Source organism: Solanum verrucosum, unplaced genomic scaffold, assembly GCF_900185275.1.
Source record: "Solanum verrucosum unplaced genomic scaffold, falcon-dt-bn FXZP01000049.1, whole genome shotgun sequence".
Lineage (NCBI taxonomy): Eukaryota > Viridiplantae > Streptophyta > Magnoliopsida > Solanales > Solanaceae > Solanum > Solanum verrucosum.
The window spans coordinates 2,068,380-2,084,029 of NW_026020221.1; the positions used below are offsets into that span (position 1 = coordinate 2,068,380).

At 27.6% G+C, this 15,650-nt stretch overlaps 1 protein-coding gene and 1 pseudogene across 1 annotated transcript; both read right to left on the minus strand.

Moving 5' to 3' along the window:
* Positions 1-2,430: 2,430 nt before the first annotated feature.
* Positions 2,431-3,055, minus strand: LOC125831308 (uncharacterized). Its single transcript, XM_049510506.1, has one exon. The coding sequence runs from the start codon at positions 3,013-3,015 to the stop codon at positions 2,620-2,622; it is 396 nt and encodes a 131-aa protein (XP_049366463.1). The 5' UTR covers positions 3,016-3,055; the 3' UTR covers positions 2,431-2,619.
* Positions 3,056-12,298: 9,243 nt separating this feature from the next.
* LOC125831083 (protein DETOXIFICATION 16-like) lies at positions 12,299-15,142 on the minus strand (annotated as a pseudogene).
* Between the last annotated feature and the right edge of the window lie 508 nt (positions 15,143-15,650).

Genomic DNA, 15,650 nt, shown 5'->3' on the forward strand with positions numbered 1-15,650 from the left:
ATTCATAGTTTCAAGACTAATAATTTTCAGGGGTAAAATAAGAAGAATGGTGTCATATATGCATTGATTTTGTGAAATGACAAATATTACATTTGTCCAACAATAGTTATTCACTATTAACTTTGCACACTTCTTGAGAAATTATTAATAGAAGGATAATCTTACTGCTCCCTCTGTCTGACAATAGTTGTTCACCATTGGCTTGACAGTCTAGGGGTGTGCACTATTTGGATTAAACCGAGAAACCAAATCAAATCAAACCGAATTCTAATTTGGATTAGTTTTTTGGATTTTTGGTTTGGTTTTGGATCTATAATTTACTTTGTTTGGTTTTTTGGTTTGATTTCGAATTTAGAAAATGAAAATCGAAAAACTGAAAAAACCCGAATTATATATATATATATATATATATTGTATGTTTAGAATTAAGTTGGAGTTAACCAATTTTGTCCCTTTTTAGTTATCTTCTTTATGATTTAATTTTTATTTTTTTTTATGTTTGGACATCTATAATTGATATACTTTTAAGTATTTGTGTTTTACGTTTTACTTGTGATTTATATTAAAAAGTATATTTAAGAAATTCAATATATAATTTTGTTATGTTTCTAATTATTGATATAACCGATGAACCAAATCGAAAAAAACTCAAACCAAAAAGAGAAAAAACCAAACCAAACCAAATTTATTTTGGTTCGGATTGGGTTACACTTCTTCAAAACCAAAAACCGAAAAATACAAACCAAAAAACCAAATGCACACCCTTACTTGACACACTCCATTAAGAAACAATAAATAATAGGGGTAACATTACTATATTATCCATTGACTTTATTATATTTAATGCTTTGAAAAAGGTGTTGGACGATAAATAATTTAATAATAAGGGTAAAATAGACAGAGAAGGTAAATTATCTCTTGATTTTTTAAATTGGACAAGCATTGTTGAACAACTATTGTTGGACGAGGGAATATTTCACGCTTTGAATATAATAAATACAATGTCTTGAAAATGTAATAGAGAAATGATAATAATTAATGATAAGGGTAAATTAGGAACTAATTGTAAAATTATCAATTAGTTTCATGAAGTGAACAATTATTATTGGAAAAGGAAAAATCTTTTTGGCCAGAATGTTATTTTATCTATGTTATTTTACATTTTTAAATATTTTTATCCTTTTAACTTTAATACGTTTTAACTAAAAAATGGAAAAAAGATCAGTTTATTTTAAAATAAAAAAAATATTGTAATTTTATTTTAATTTTCTGGCTAAATTTTCTAGTCATTTGGCACTTTTCATTAAAAAATAGTATATGGACAATTATTGTTAGAAACGAGATTTTTTTTTTTAAGCTTTAGTAAGTGAGAAAAACTATTATTCTCAAAATATTCATATATAATTAATATTGTGTGAAATTCGGAGTGAGTGAGGTCTATTGAAATATGGGGAGAAATAATTAATCTAAATGTTATTTATAGATTTTTTTTCAATACTTTTATTACAATTTCTTTTTTCCTTATTTTAAAGAAGGTTGTTTTCCTAAAATAAAATATTTAACAAATCAAACATAAAAAAATATTCTCTTCCCTATATTTAAAGATGTTTTTTTTTCTTTCTTTTATTCATGAAAAGTATATTTAATTGTTACCTATTTAAGGGTAAACGATTATGACTGGATTTCAATATCCACCAGAGTGACGGCGTAATTGGTTAATATTGTCCACACCGCAAAAGTAGCCAATGAGGCAGCTTCCATCAGTTGGCAAGAAATGGAATTAGACTGCACCATAACATCATTACCTGTTACAAATCGACTGCAGAATCAGGATACAGCCATACAGTATTATACTCCCTCCGTCCCTATTTACTTGTCCATATTTCCTTTTTTAGTTGTCCCTATTTAGTTGTCCATTTTGACAAATCAAGAAAGGACAACAAATTTTTTCCTATTATACCCTTATTTACATTTCTTGAAAATTGTAAAAGTGTGTTGTTTCCCTCCAATTTATTTCACTTGAATTCAAATAAGTGATTGTAATTTTGAAGTGAAAAGTTGTCATAAGGGTAAAATTATAACTTTACTGTGCTAATCATTGTTGCCTTAATCTGTGTGTCATTTCTAAAGTGGACAACTAAAAAGGGACGGAGGGAGTATTGATTTCTCTCAAATCTTGGACTAATTAATAATTTGAAATAGAAAAAGGAGTCTATTTGTAATTCTTTTGAATCTCATACAAGTTTTTCTGGGAATATAGTATTGATATCAATGATTATGCACTAATATAAGAATGTTGAGTGCCATATTAACCAATTAAAAATGAATCCTAGACAAACTCCAGTTTTTTATAAAAACAAACAGAATGAAAATGAACTTAGATTTAATGTGAACACTAGAATATCTCAGAGAAAAAAACAAGATGTATACTTTGGCTTAACTTGGCTCAATCAAAATTTTAACCCAAGATCCGAATAATAAATTTACAAAGTTAGAAGAGAACAAGCTGTTATTCATACATAGTGAAAGAACAAAAAAAAAAATCCTGTACTCCATAGCAAAAGTGGATTTAAATTTGTTAATAATTACTAAGTGAGAGTTATTAGTAAATTAATGCGCTCATAACAGCGCCGTTGCGATTAATCCCAAAATCATAACTCCAGAAATAGCAACGAATCCCTTCTCCTTAATCACTTCATTCACCACATACACTACCACCTCCGACGTAATCTTCTTCCCATCCTTTGCAAAAATACGGCGTCGTTTTCCGACGAAAGCTAGGAGTACAACCACCGTAATCCACGCCACAACAGTGGTCCGGACGGCCAGAACAACGAATCCGGCCACCACAACGGCGGCGGCAAAAATAAACGGGAAAACAGAGGTGGCTTCCCTGTCGCCGGAGGAGAAGATAATAGTAGTAGTGGAGAAAGAAATTAAGAGAAAGAACAAACAAGTCGTCGTTGTCGTCGTAGCAGTAGTTTTATTGAAAAAACTTTGTTCCGATATATTCATGATTTCTGGGGAATTTGCAGAATGTTTAGGAGAATATATGTATAATGAGAATTTGGGAGGAGGAAGAAGAAGAATTGAAGGAGCAAAATAATGGATGTTAGTTGAATTAATCATTAAAAGTTAATAATGGTTTTTTTTTTTTTTTTTTTGGGAAAACGAATTTCACGACAGGAATTGGAAGGCATATGGGTGCACATGGTAAGGTTGGCAAATTAAGAGACGCTCGTACATGAATTTTGGTAACACTTGCCTTTTTTAGTTTTTATATTTATAAACTAGTGAAATTATTCACAGTTATATAAATATAATATTTATATTTAGGTTAGTATCGGATATATAAGATAATATTAATAATTATTTTTATCTGCGATATGATACATAAAAAATATATAAAATAGAATATTTTTTTGCATCTTTTTAAGTGCAAACTATTTATATGTATATAGTAGAATAAAATATTCACCGTGGCAAAGTAAATCGAATAAGAGGTAATATGTTGAAATAACAATATATTGTATTACGTTGAAAATATTTTATATGTTTGAATTTCCTCTATCTTTTGTAGGAGTACTAATTTTCTATACAAATTCTGATATCGTAAAAAGACTTAAATTTATTATTATGTCTTTCTTGTTATATTTGTTTATTATAATTTTTTAAACGCTAATTAAATATTTATAAGAATTATGAAAAATGAAACATACAAAAGTTATGAATAATATTTAAGATTAGAAGTTACAAGTAGATGAAGAGATATGAGTCATAAATAATTCAAATGCACATTTTTATTACATTAAATGTATTAATAATTATGCATTGATTTTATTGTAAAATAAATAAATGAAAATAAGGGGCGAAAATACAAAAAATGAACAAAAAATTATAATAATCGGTGACTGCATAAAAATTATAAATTCATTTCAAACAAAAAAGAATGGTGACAAAAACAGATTATTGCACACGCAAAAATGACATCATGAAATTAATATTTTATTTTGAATTACTTTTTTGCAAGTATAATAAAAATGAAACCCTACTCATCATATTTTTGTTATTGAAATGGGGTAATTATATTAAGGGTAAATTATAGAAATCACATACTTTTAAGGCAAAATTATAATTTATTCCTTAAAAATTTATAATTACAGAAATCCCTCAAACGGATACAATAATATAAGCGCTGCTAAATTAATTTGATGCGCGAGATACATTAATCGTTAAGTAAGATACATTACATTTTATACATGATACGCTAATCTGATGCGTGAAATACAATAATATAAGCGCTGATACATTAATCTGATGCGCGAGATACACTAATCTGAAGCACGAAAATGAGGGATTTTGGAGATTTGTAAAACTTATAGGGGATAATGGTAATAAGTAAACTAAAAGGTGGAATTTCTGTAATTTTTCCTTATATTAATTATGCTTCATAACAAAAAAAAATAGAATAATAAAAGACCAAATGATTAACATTGACAATTTATACAAATCAAAATTAAAAAAATTCTAGGAAAAGTAGCTTAAGTTACTAATTCAAGTCAAAGTAAAAAAAAAAAAAAAGATCTAGCAAAAATAATTTTTAATTATGCTTCATTTTTTTTTCTTTCTACCACCTTCCTTTGCAAGTAGATCCGCCACCATATTTTGCTCCATATGTCAAACTCTTCATATGCAACCAATTGAATAAAAAAAAATTATATGAGTAAATAAAATATCATGTACCAATTAAAAAATAATTATACCAAAAGAAAAAAAAAACTATATGTAATATATGTGTATATTATTTTTTCAATAGTACTAACAATACTAAATAACTATCATGTCTTAAAATCTAACAAATATTATAATTAAACTAAATTATATCCCGAAAACTGACTATTAGAAAGAACAAATTACATTATGACAACACATTGTTAAGAATTACAAAGGTATTTTTTTTTATTATACTTGCTTGGTGAATGATATATAATACATATTTGAACAAAATATTAAAAAAACATGTCCAAGTACATATGAATAAAAATAAAGACTTGAGAATGAAATATATCTTACCTTCATGTACTTCTTTTTTTCTTACATGTTAGATAATTCACAAACAAATATGATAAAGAAGAGAAATGATAATTAAAATGTGAATTTTCATAAAACTAAGTATGAATTTATATAGATACAAAATAGAACAAATGAAAAAATAAAGACTTGAGAATGAAATATTGCTTACCTTCGTATACTTCTTTTTTCTTACATGTTAGTTCATTTAAAAACCAATATGATGAAGAAGAAAAGGTACTCTTGAATGTGAATCTTCATGAAACTAAGTATGAATTTATAGGCAAAATAGATGAATAGTACCATAAGACATCATAAATTTACAAATTTGAGTTTGGAGGTTATGGACATAAAAATTATGAGAGTTGTGAATATTATTAAAAATTAAAATTAAAGAGAGGTAAGTCATGGGTAATAACTCCTTGTGAATAAATTAAAAAATACTTAAAATATTATCATTTTCTGATTAGAAGTGAGACAAACAAATAAAAAAGAATGTGAAGAGTTTTTGTTGTAAACATTCATCCATTAATAAAATATTTATTTGTAATAAATTAAGTAATTACTTTTACAATACAATAATTATTATTTTTTTAAAAAGAACAAAAAAAAAGGAGAAAAAAGATAAATGCAAATGGAGGCCATAGAGAGGTGTCACATCACCTTATCTATGTTTCTCATTTATTATAGATATAGATTTGTTTAAATCACAATTTTAAAAGTCTTATTTTCTTTCTTATATTTTATGTCAAGCTCAATAATATTATTATAGCAACTTCTTTTTACTTTCATCAATATGAGTTGTGATGCAGTAACAAAATTGTTCCACCATTAATTGAAGGTTTTGGATTCGAATTTTGAATATATTAAACATCATGTTGAAAATCTGCGGTGCGTGATTCAAATTTAATTGAAATTTTAATAGGGCACCAAAAACTAAATGGAAAATATAAAAAGAGAACTTCATTTTATTTTCATCGTAATTAGGGGATACTCAGGGCGGAGCCACGGTGGTTGAAGTAGGTTCAATTCATCGAATTTTTTTATATTATATATATATATATATATATATATAAATTAATTGTAAAGTTGTGTATATAAATTAAATGAACCCACTTTACACAATGAGTGGCCTGCATCAATGGTGAATGAGTTCAACTTCACTCTGTGAATCCGAGTTTGAACCTCAGTCAAGGCATAACTTTTTGTATTTTTTGTTCTTTTTCGTATTTTCCAGATACGTTTCCTTTTAAAAATCAATTAATAAATGTAGACTGTTATAGTTCTAGACTTATAGTTTATGTGAAATAACAATAGTAATATTCTAAATTTATCAGTTAAGTTTTCTTATTTATGTTTGTAACAGTGTATTTGGCCGCGCTTCGCGCAGTTATGAAAAGAATTAAAATAAAGTTTTATACTAAATCATAAAAGATAAGCTATGAAAAATTAATTAAATATATCTATATTTTGTAACAATTGTTATTCCAAGTCATCTATAAGGTACATACTCTTTAATTGAAATTATTAGTTTTTTACATCAATATTTTTTTAATTCGGATTTCTTCCTCCTCTTTGTTATAACTTCATCACTACTTACTTTCTAGTATTCGTCTATTCACCAACCTAAAGAATTATCATATCAAAATCACTAAAAAAAATTAATTAAAATTAAAAAACAAATTAAGGTAAGAAAGAAAATACATATAAAAATACACAAAAAAAAAAAAAAGAATTAGCTATGCCGAAAAAATTGAAAAAAAATGGCATACACAAATTCCTAATTCTTCTAGTTTTGCTTAGCTTATATACAAATATATTAAAGAGTATATTTCATATTTCAAATAAATACTACATTCAATATACAAATTCCTAAGAATGAAGAGTCATTGTAATTAAGAAGATTAAGAATGTGACTTTAATATTTTGACATTTGTACATTATGACACAAAATAATGAATATTAATCATAGAAAATGATAAGACAATTTGAAATAAAGTTATTGAGACATTTATTTTTATAATAAGTTCAATAATAAGTAGGAAGAAAAAGGAAAAAAATTTACCAAAGTAAAGAGAGAAAATACCACACTATTCTAGTCCAACAATTATTATATAGAAGTTAGATAGATAAACTTTTAAGAATCACCAATTTTTTCCCCAGAAAAATCAATACATTTTTTTAGAAGAAGAAGAAGTTAACATTTACCCTGTATAAAAAAAGAATTATACATTATTTTCAAACAATATTGTTCTTGGAGAATACATAACTTATATTTGAAAAAATAACTAATTCAAATTGTTAAAAATAAGCAACAATAAGTGTATCTCTATATATTCTAAATCATTCAAACTTCAATTCTATCAAAGTAATCTGATCATCTCTCTTGATGAAACTTCCACCGCCACTAAATTTCTTCTTCATTTTGCCAAACTTGTACAAAACTAATATGATACTGTCATAAAAAAATGTCGTCACCTTGTCCTTGTGTTTGGCTACTATGACACAAAAAGATATTATGTAAAACATATATATGATCTTCATGAACATGGTGGCCATGCATATTTCCGCATCACTTTTTCTATGTTCTCTCTTTTAATTATTAAATACATGATCGATGAAGAAAAAACAAACAAAAATGAAATAAAATATATTAATAAAAAAGAGAGAAGGAAAACATGAAAATGAATATCAAACAATTCCATATATGATTTTTATTTATAGATTGTTTGAGTCATAAGAATTAGATAGAAGGAAGTTGAGAAGGCATGTTATTTAAGTGGAAAATGTAAAAAGATGGAGGCTTTTTGTATCCCATGAATTATAATTGAATATAATAAATATGATAGATTTTAAAATTATTAAACAAATAATTAATGCAAAAAATGAAAGAAGAACATTAAAAAAAAGAGAAAAAATTACTTAAAATATTAAATATAATAAAATTTATATGAAATATAATATAGATATTAGTGGTATATAAATAAAATTGATTGATAGAGGAAAATCTTCGATTAGTAGTTAGATGACTTTCAACAAAGTCATAAGTTACTATTTTTAACCAAAATAAATTATAAGGAAAAATATGAAATCAATGCAAAAAATTTCGAGCTCCTATCAACACCCATACACACAAGTCGATCACCATTCAATAGCCTTTATTTATTATTCAAGTCAAACTAAAATATGAATATAATAAGTACGTATCGAAAACATAAAAAATTAAAAGGCTAATGTGATAATTTCTACACAGTCTTACAAATAAAGAGAAATTTTCTACAACCTTATTCATTGAAAATTAGAAGAAAAAATACAAAACCATTGCACAATTTTTTGAGTTTTTGTCAACATCCATAGACACAAGCCGATCACCATTCAATAACTTTTATTTTATTATTCAAGTCAAACTAAAATATAAATATATCAAGTACAAATAATATCATGACTATGACTAATAATTATTTAAGGAGCTATGATAATACAAAATTGTGGGAATAATAAAAATAAAGAGCACTGATTTTTATATTAGAGTTTTTTAAAAAAGATTCTTCTAACTTCTTATATTGCATATTTAGTACAATTAAAAGAGTTAAATGAGTGATATTATTAATATTTTTTATATAGCACATAAATAAAAATAAATAGAAAAAAGTCCAAAAAATATATTGCAATTGTATTTTTTGGCCAAAGAGAGGTCTTAAATAACTTTCTATATTCCTTAACTATATTATTATGTATACATATAAATTATTGCAATATATAATAACATAGGATCAACAATTTTTTAAAAATATTATATAAATAAGTACAAAAAATAGAAAAAAAGACAACAGAAATAAGGGGGAGAGAAGATAATGATATTTCTTGGACAAAATAAGTGATACATCAGCTTTTCAATCCCCAAAATTATATATTTTTATAGCAATACAATCCTAATGAAAAGAAATATAAATTTTCTTATACCACATTATATCTTCTAAAGCTCTCATTCAAATACTTACAGTAATAAAAAATTTATATAAAACAAAAAAAATTATTTAATCACAAATATACCAACCTTGCATGTTGATGAAATTTTTTAAAGAAAATAATCTAGAAATAGTGTTTCAATGATCATCATCTTATCATGATAGATTGTGTGCTTTGATTTTATGTTTCATGAAAATTTTGCCCTGCAAAAGAAACAATATATGCTAAGTTAAACCAACAAAAATATATGAATTAGAAAATACAGTTTTCTTTGAAAATCATGTACTTCATGAAGATCGGGTATAATAGTAATTTGATTTTCCAATAATTAATATACATAAATAAAATCTCATACTGAAAGAGGAATAAAGAAATGTAGGAAGATGATGATTTACAAATACGAATAAATACAAACGGAGGCTGATGAAAAACTATCTTACTCAGAAATGAAAAGATCATTTTTGCCAAATTCAAACTTGAAATTTCATCCTAATTTCACTTTGTCAGATAAAATATCCATGAGCCTTAGATGGATGATGTATGAAACTTAAAACTCAATAGAAATATACAATAAATATAATCAAATAATAAAGAAATAATGTAGTAAGATTTTAATTTACTTGATGAATATAATAAAATAAGGAAGAAATAATGTAGTAAGATTTTTACTTACTTGATGAGTATAATCAAATTAGGAAGGAAAGATGTAGTAAGATTTTTAACTTACTTGGAATGGATTAAATAAGTAAAACAGGAAAGAAATGGAGCAATTTAAGGAAAAGATATGAATGACATTAATTGTGAGATTAAGGGGAGAAAAAACCAACGTAAAAGAAGGAATTGAGAAAGGTTTTAAAAGATATGAATAGCATTAATTTTCAGCAATATTTATTGTAAAATATTTAATGTATAATATTATTTTTTATTTAGTTACAAAATAAGTGATAAATAAAAAAAATGTCAAAATAAATAAATATGAATCCTGGCTTTAAAAGCATGCCACATCAGCAGCCCTATCATTTAGCTTTATATTGAAGGAATTGAGAAAGGTTTTAAAAGATATGAATAACATTAATTTTCAGCAATATTTATTGTAAAATATTTAATGTATAATATTATTTTTTATTTAGTTACAAAATAAGTGATAAATAAAAAAAATGTCAAAATAAATTTATAGTTTTTAAATATTCTCTCTGATCCATATTATTTTATCATTTTCCTTTTTACATGCATATTAAGAAATCATAAAAAAAAAAAAAATTACTAATCCACCCCTTAAAAACTTCTTGCGAATTTTACAAATAAATGTGAACACTTTCAAAAAGAATTAAATACAAGGGTAATATATGAAAATTTTGATTAATGTTTTCTTGATTTAGTAAGATGGACAACTAATATGAATCTATGAGACAACTATTTTAAGTAAGATGATCAACTATTATGAGACGGGAGCAGGGCCGACTCAACAACATTGGGGGCCTAAAGCGAAACTTAAGAGAGGGGCCCTAATTATTTTTTTTCATCATATGTACTTTTATTTAAAATATATTTTTCTAGCTATTTCAGATGCAAAGTCATTAAGTATTGTTTTATAATCAATTTGTTTTAATAATTCCTTTTCAAATGATAATATAGCTAATTCATTCAATCTATCTTGAGACATTGTTGATCTTAAAGAAGATTTAATCAATTTTAATTTCGAACAAAGAAAAATTTGGTTGAGGCAACGGTTATAAGAACAGTTAACACAATATGTGTATTTGGAAAAGAATCAAATCTTTTATTTGATTGAGTATTTTCATTACAACATTATCTTCTACTTGTATTATTTATCTTTAACACTTTTACTTCAAAAAATAAATCTAAACCATCAATTCAAAATAACTAGTATGTGTTAAAGAAAGTTCAAGGTTAAGACAATATATTTTTTTAAATTTCATCATCAAGTAATCTCAATATTTTACCACTAAATAAGAAATCAAAAGTATTTTTATATGCTTCAATTGGTTCAAATTTATTTTAAATTGAAAAAAATAGTTTGATCTACTCTACATATATAACATAATGATCAACTCTAAAGATTCTTCAAGGAACTTAGTGATTTCGTTATCCATATTTTCATCAAATTGTTTCTTACGAAAATCATATTTATATTCATGTCATATGCAATTTCTTTAGTAGAAATCATAGCACTCATGGTACATATAATTTATTTTTTTTAAAAAATAATATATATAAGTAATTGTTTTTTAAAAATGGGGGCCCCAAGCGATGGCTTTAGTGGCCTAGGGGTTAAGACGGCCCTGGACGGGAGAGTAGTACTTAGTTTAATTTTTTGTAGTATACAAAATTGTGTATTTATTTTCCTTTTTACTTGGTATACACAAAAGTTAGGTTAGAGCATTTTTATTTATTTATTATTTTACTAATTTTATTTATTTATTTATTGTTTTCAAAATTGTTATAGTTTTAGTCTTATATATATGAGTAATAAGTAGCTTGTTAAATTGAAAATAAGTGGAAAATTTTCTTGTAAGTAGATAAAAATTTAATAGGGTATACTTTTTGTTTGGAATATTACCTCAAAATAACTTGTTAAGGATATAATGAAAAGAAATGATAATTATTATTATTGACCGTTGCCATGGTTATTTATAACTTGAACCCACTTAAACAAAATCCTAAATTCGCCACTGATGATACTATTGTATATAAATGATCATGTATCGTTATAATTATTTTTTTGAAAAAGGAATGATCATCCTGATTTGGAATGATCGTAGACAATTACTACTTTCATGTAAAAAAAACATTTGGAAGCTCACCTTCTTTAAGTCATTTAAGCTCCCAAACAACCGTGAAGAGTGTGGTGAAATAATTAAAGATCTTTTTATTCTTAATTATATGTCTTAAATTTGAATTAAATTTGAATCATGATAATGATGAGTTCTTCTATACGAGCGTTTTACACCTAATTAGTGAGATACCAGCCTAACAAAAAAAGTCTCCATTAAATATAACAACCATCGTACCAGTCATAAATATATTTGTTGCTACAAAATTTAGATGCGTGACTTAATGTTTTTTTTTTAAAAAAATTAACGTTATGTTTAATCACAAATCATACTGCTTGCTATCGTACTTTTCCTCTAATAATGGGCGACTTTTTTTGGTATGTGCTTATGGGAGGTAATAAATATTTGGATGAAATAGTTAAGGTGCACTCAAACAATTCATACATGTTTTGGAAACCTGTAGCCTACACATGCCGCATGACCTTCGTTGCCTGATAAAAAATTATAGAGTTCGTGGTCAGAACAATAGTGTTTCTTGTTTTACTACAATACAATTAAAATACTAGCAAAGGATATATAGTTTGTAACTAAATTAGATTAAATTTTGAACTTGCCTGAAGCTCCCAATTTGTGCGCAACGTAATAAGTAGAAGAAGTAAAGCTTGAAGACCACTACCACTTATGATCCCTGTCCAAAGACCCTGCTACCATCATCATGCCATAAAAGAAACAATATGAGCCTCCAATAAACTCTCACACTATCCAGTACCACTATAAAATTGTCCCACGTGTCCAATTTTTTTTTAAAAAAGAGGTCTAAATTTACCCATCCATTTTTACTATGGTTTGAACTTACCCTCAAATTAAAGCTCATGCAAGGATTCAAGGGCGAACACAAGATTTTTCACTAATGGCACAAATAATATTAGGTGAAAAGTTTAACGGAGGGCAAAGTTGTTCAATTTCAAACAAATACCGGAAAAAATTGATCCTTTTCACACAATTTTATGAGTAATTTTAATAGTGGATCATGAATACGAACATTTGCAAGTGAAAAATTTGTTACCTTTCCTCCAAGGTGGAAGACGAAGGTTAAAATGACCGCAGAAGGAAGTCCAACAAGATAATAAGCTCCTAGATTGACTAGTGCACCAAGTTTCTGCAACCACATCCTCTCGCAGTACCTGGAGTTAAAGTAATCAGCAATGCACTAAATTTTTGTGTTATCATCAATGCACTTAATTTTTGTATTTAGCAGGGCCTGCTCTATGCTTATTTGAATAACACATTGGCCTTAGGCCCCAAATTTTAGGGGGCCTCAATTTTTTACCAATAATAACTTATGTGTTAATTTTTTTTGGAAAAGATTAATTATTTATGATAAAATATATATTTTTTTTTAAAAATATTATTTTATTCTCTTTATTCCCGTTTAAATAGAAGAAATCAAGAAGAATTGTTTTGTTTTCTTACACTCTTTAGGCTAAAATTCACATTATTTTATTCTTTTAACTCCTTTTACACTCTCTTCTTTAAATTTTTGACAAGTTAAAGTAATACTCTATCAAAAATATGAATCAATAGTCGAAAAGAGTTGAGCAAAGTGAATTGTAAATTCTTTTTGTATCACAAGTATATGGCTTCAATTATATTGTTTGGAGTTCAAACCTGAAAGAACCCCTTGGATTCCATCCATGAAATTGGACAATGCAAGCACTGGCATAATCGTGGACAGATATTTTACCACTTCATCTTCGTTAGTGTATATATATCCCCATACATTTCTTGCTGCAACTGCTATTCCGCTTAGTGATAGGCCCTCTACCACAGCCAGAAGTAAGACGACACGTGCTGCTAACTTGGCTGCTTTAGGTTTCCCTGCCCCCAATTCATTTGATACCCGCGTACTTTTCCACAAGACAAAGAACAAACAACATGAAAATTTTATTCTTTTAGAGGATGAACGCTAGCAAAAGGAAAAGTTACCTTACTGCACTACCAAATCCGAAGGGAATCCTGAACACCAGAGAACTGATACTTAGGCTGGGGAAAGATTAAAAAGAATTAAAATCTGTGATGCATTGGATCAAATTAATCTTGATGCAAAAATTCCAACTCAAAGTCATCAACCCCTTTGTTGGTCTCTATTTTTGTTATCGATGAAGAAGCTCTTGACATTATGTACTAACCTGATCGCCATCATAGATGTCTCGAGCTTTGGATTAGGAAGTAGCCCCGACATGAACACCAGAAACTCATATGCCCATTGCTCCAAGCTTGTTCCCAATTCAAAAGGTTCCATATCAGATTGAGCAGTAAAGAGAAAAAAGGATCCATATTGAACAAATGATTCAAGAATAATGACACGGGAACTAACCAGACCATAAGTGCTGACGGAATAGCTAATGATAGAAAACTGAAAAGGTTTCTTGCACCCTCCTTGGAGAACCCTGTCCATGTTTCCTTGCAGGATGACGCAAACCTTATATAAAGCGCCAAAATCAGCACATTGATCCAATAAGATATAGCATTACAGAGCGCAGCTCCTTTGTTTCCCATTCCCAATCTGAAAACCAGTGCCCAACAGAGCAACACATGAATTAAACTCGTAAAACAAGTGCTGAACACAAGTGGTTTAAGTCTGCTTTGTGTTTGCAGGAATCTAAGTTGGCATTGAAGGAGTCCATAAGGAAAAATGCTGGGAATCAACCAACGAGCATATAATCCGGCATGTACTGAAACTTCCATGTCTTGTCCACAAAAAGCAAATATATGCCCCGCGAATGCCCATATAATCGATATAGGTATGCTAATAGCCAACAATACAAGCATTCCTCTTTGCATATGTATCCCAAGCATATGATACTGTTTTGCCCCATAAGCTTGTCCGCATAATGTCTCCAATGCACTTCCCGTTCCCAGCTATCCATACGGAAAAAAAAAAGGGATTACATGATCGAATTAAGTCATACAAACATGTAAATGATAGAATGTAAGTTCCAATTAGCACTTAAGCTTCTTACCATGAAGCTGAAGCCAGTTACACCAGCAAAAGAAGTGGCTAAAGTTGCACTAGAAAGAGAAAGCTCTCCAAGACGACCGACAAACATGATCGATATCATCTGTAAAAAGTACTGCAAAAAACTCACAAGAACCAAAGGTCCTGCTAATTCTAGTTGCTTCTTTGTCTCTTCAATAACCTCACCTATATCGCAACATCCCTTATCGCAATCTTCAGGATTCCATGATCCCTTTTCGATGTTGTTGGAAAGAAGAGGAAATTCGGAATTCCTTTCACTCATCATGGTTTATTTATTAAAATGGGAAGAACATACAACAATTTAAGCAAAGAAGAGAACCAAACACAATGTGGTGTGGTGTGGTGTGGTGGCAACTAAGTATATTTATTTTGGAAATATAGTTCATTAGTGGCCAGCTAGTTTGTTGTGATGAAACGTTTTGGTGATGATCCATTAATAAATATATTTCATTTTTAGTCATGGGTCATCGTTGTCTCATGTGTTGTCTCTTTTGAGCTTCTTTTTTTTAAAAAAAATGATTTAAAAGCAGTATTACTTTACCAAGGAATTGGGGTTTAGGGCATCTCCAAGTCTCCAACCTATAACATTAAAATGAGTCAATTCCCTAAATGGTCACCCGAGTTTAGGGAATTGACTTGAAATATCATTTAGTATATTTTATTTAGGACCAAAATATTACTCAACTATCATTATTTTCCTCCAAATATACTTGACACTCCAAAAGCCCACTCTCTCCTAGTTGGCATGACATGTCATTAAAATCTTTTTTTTAATA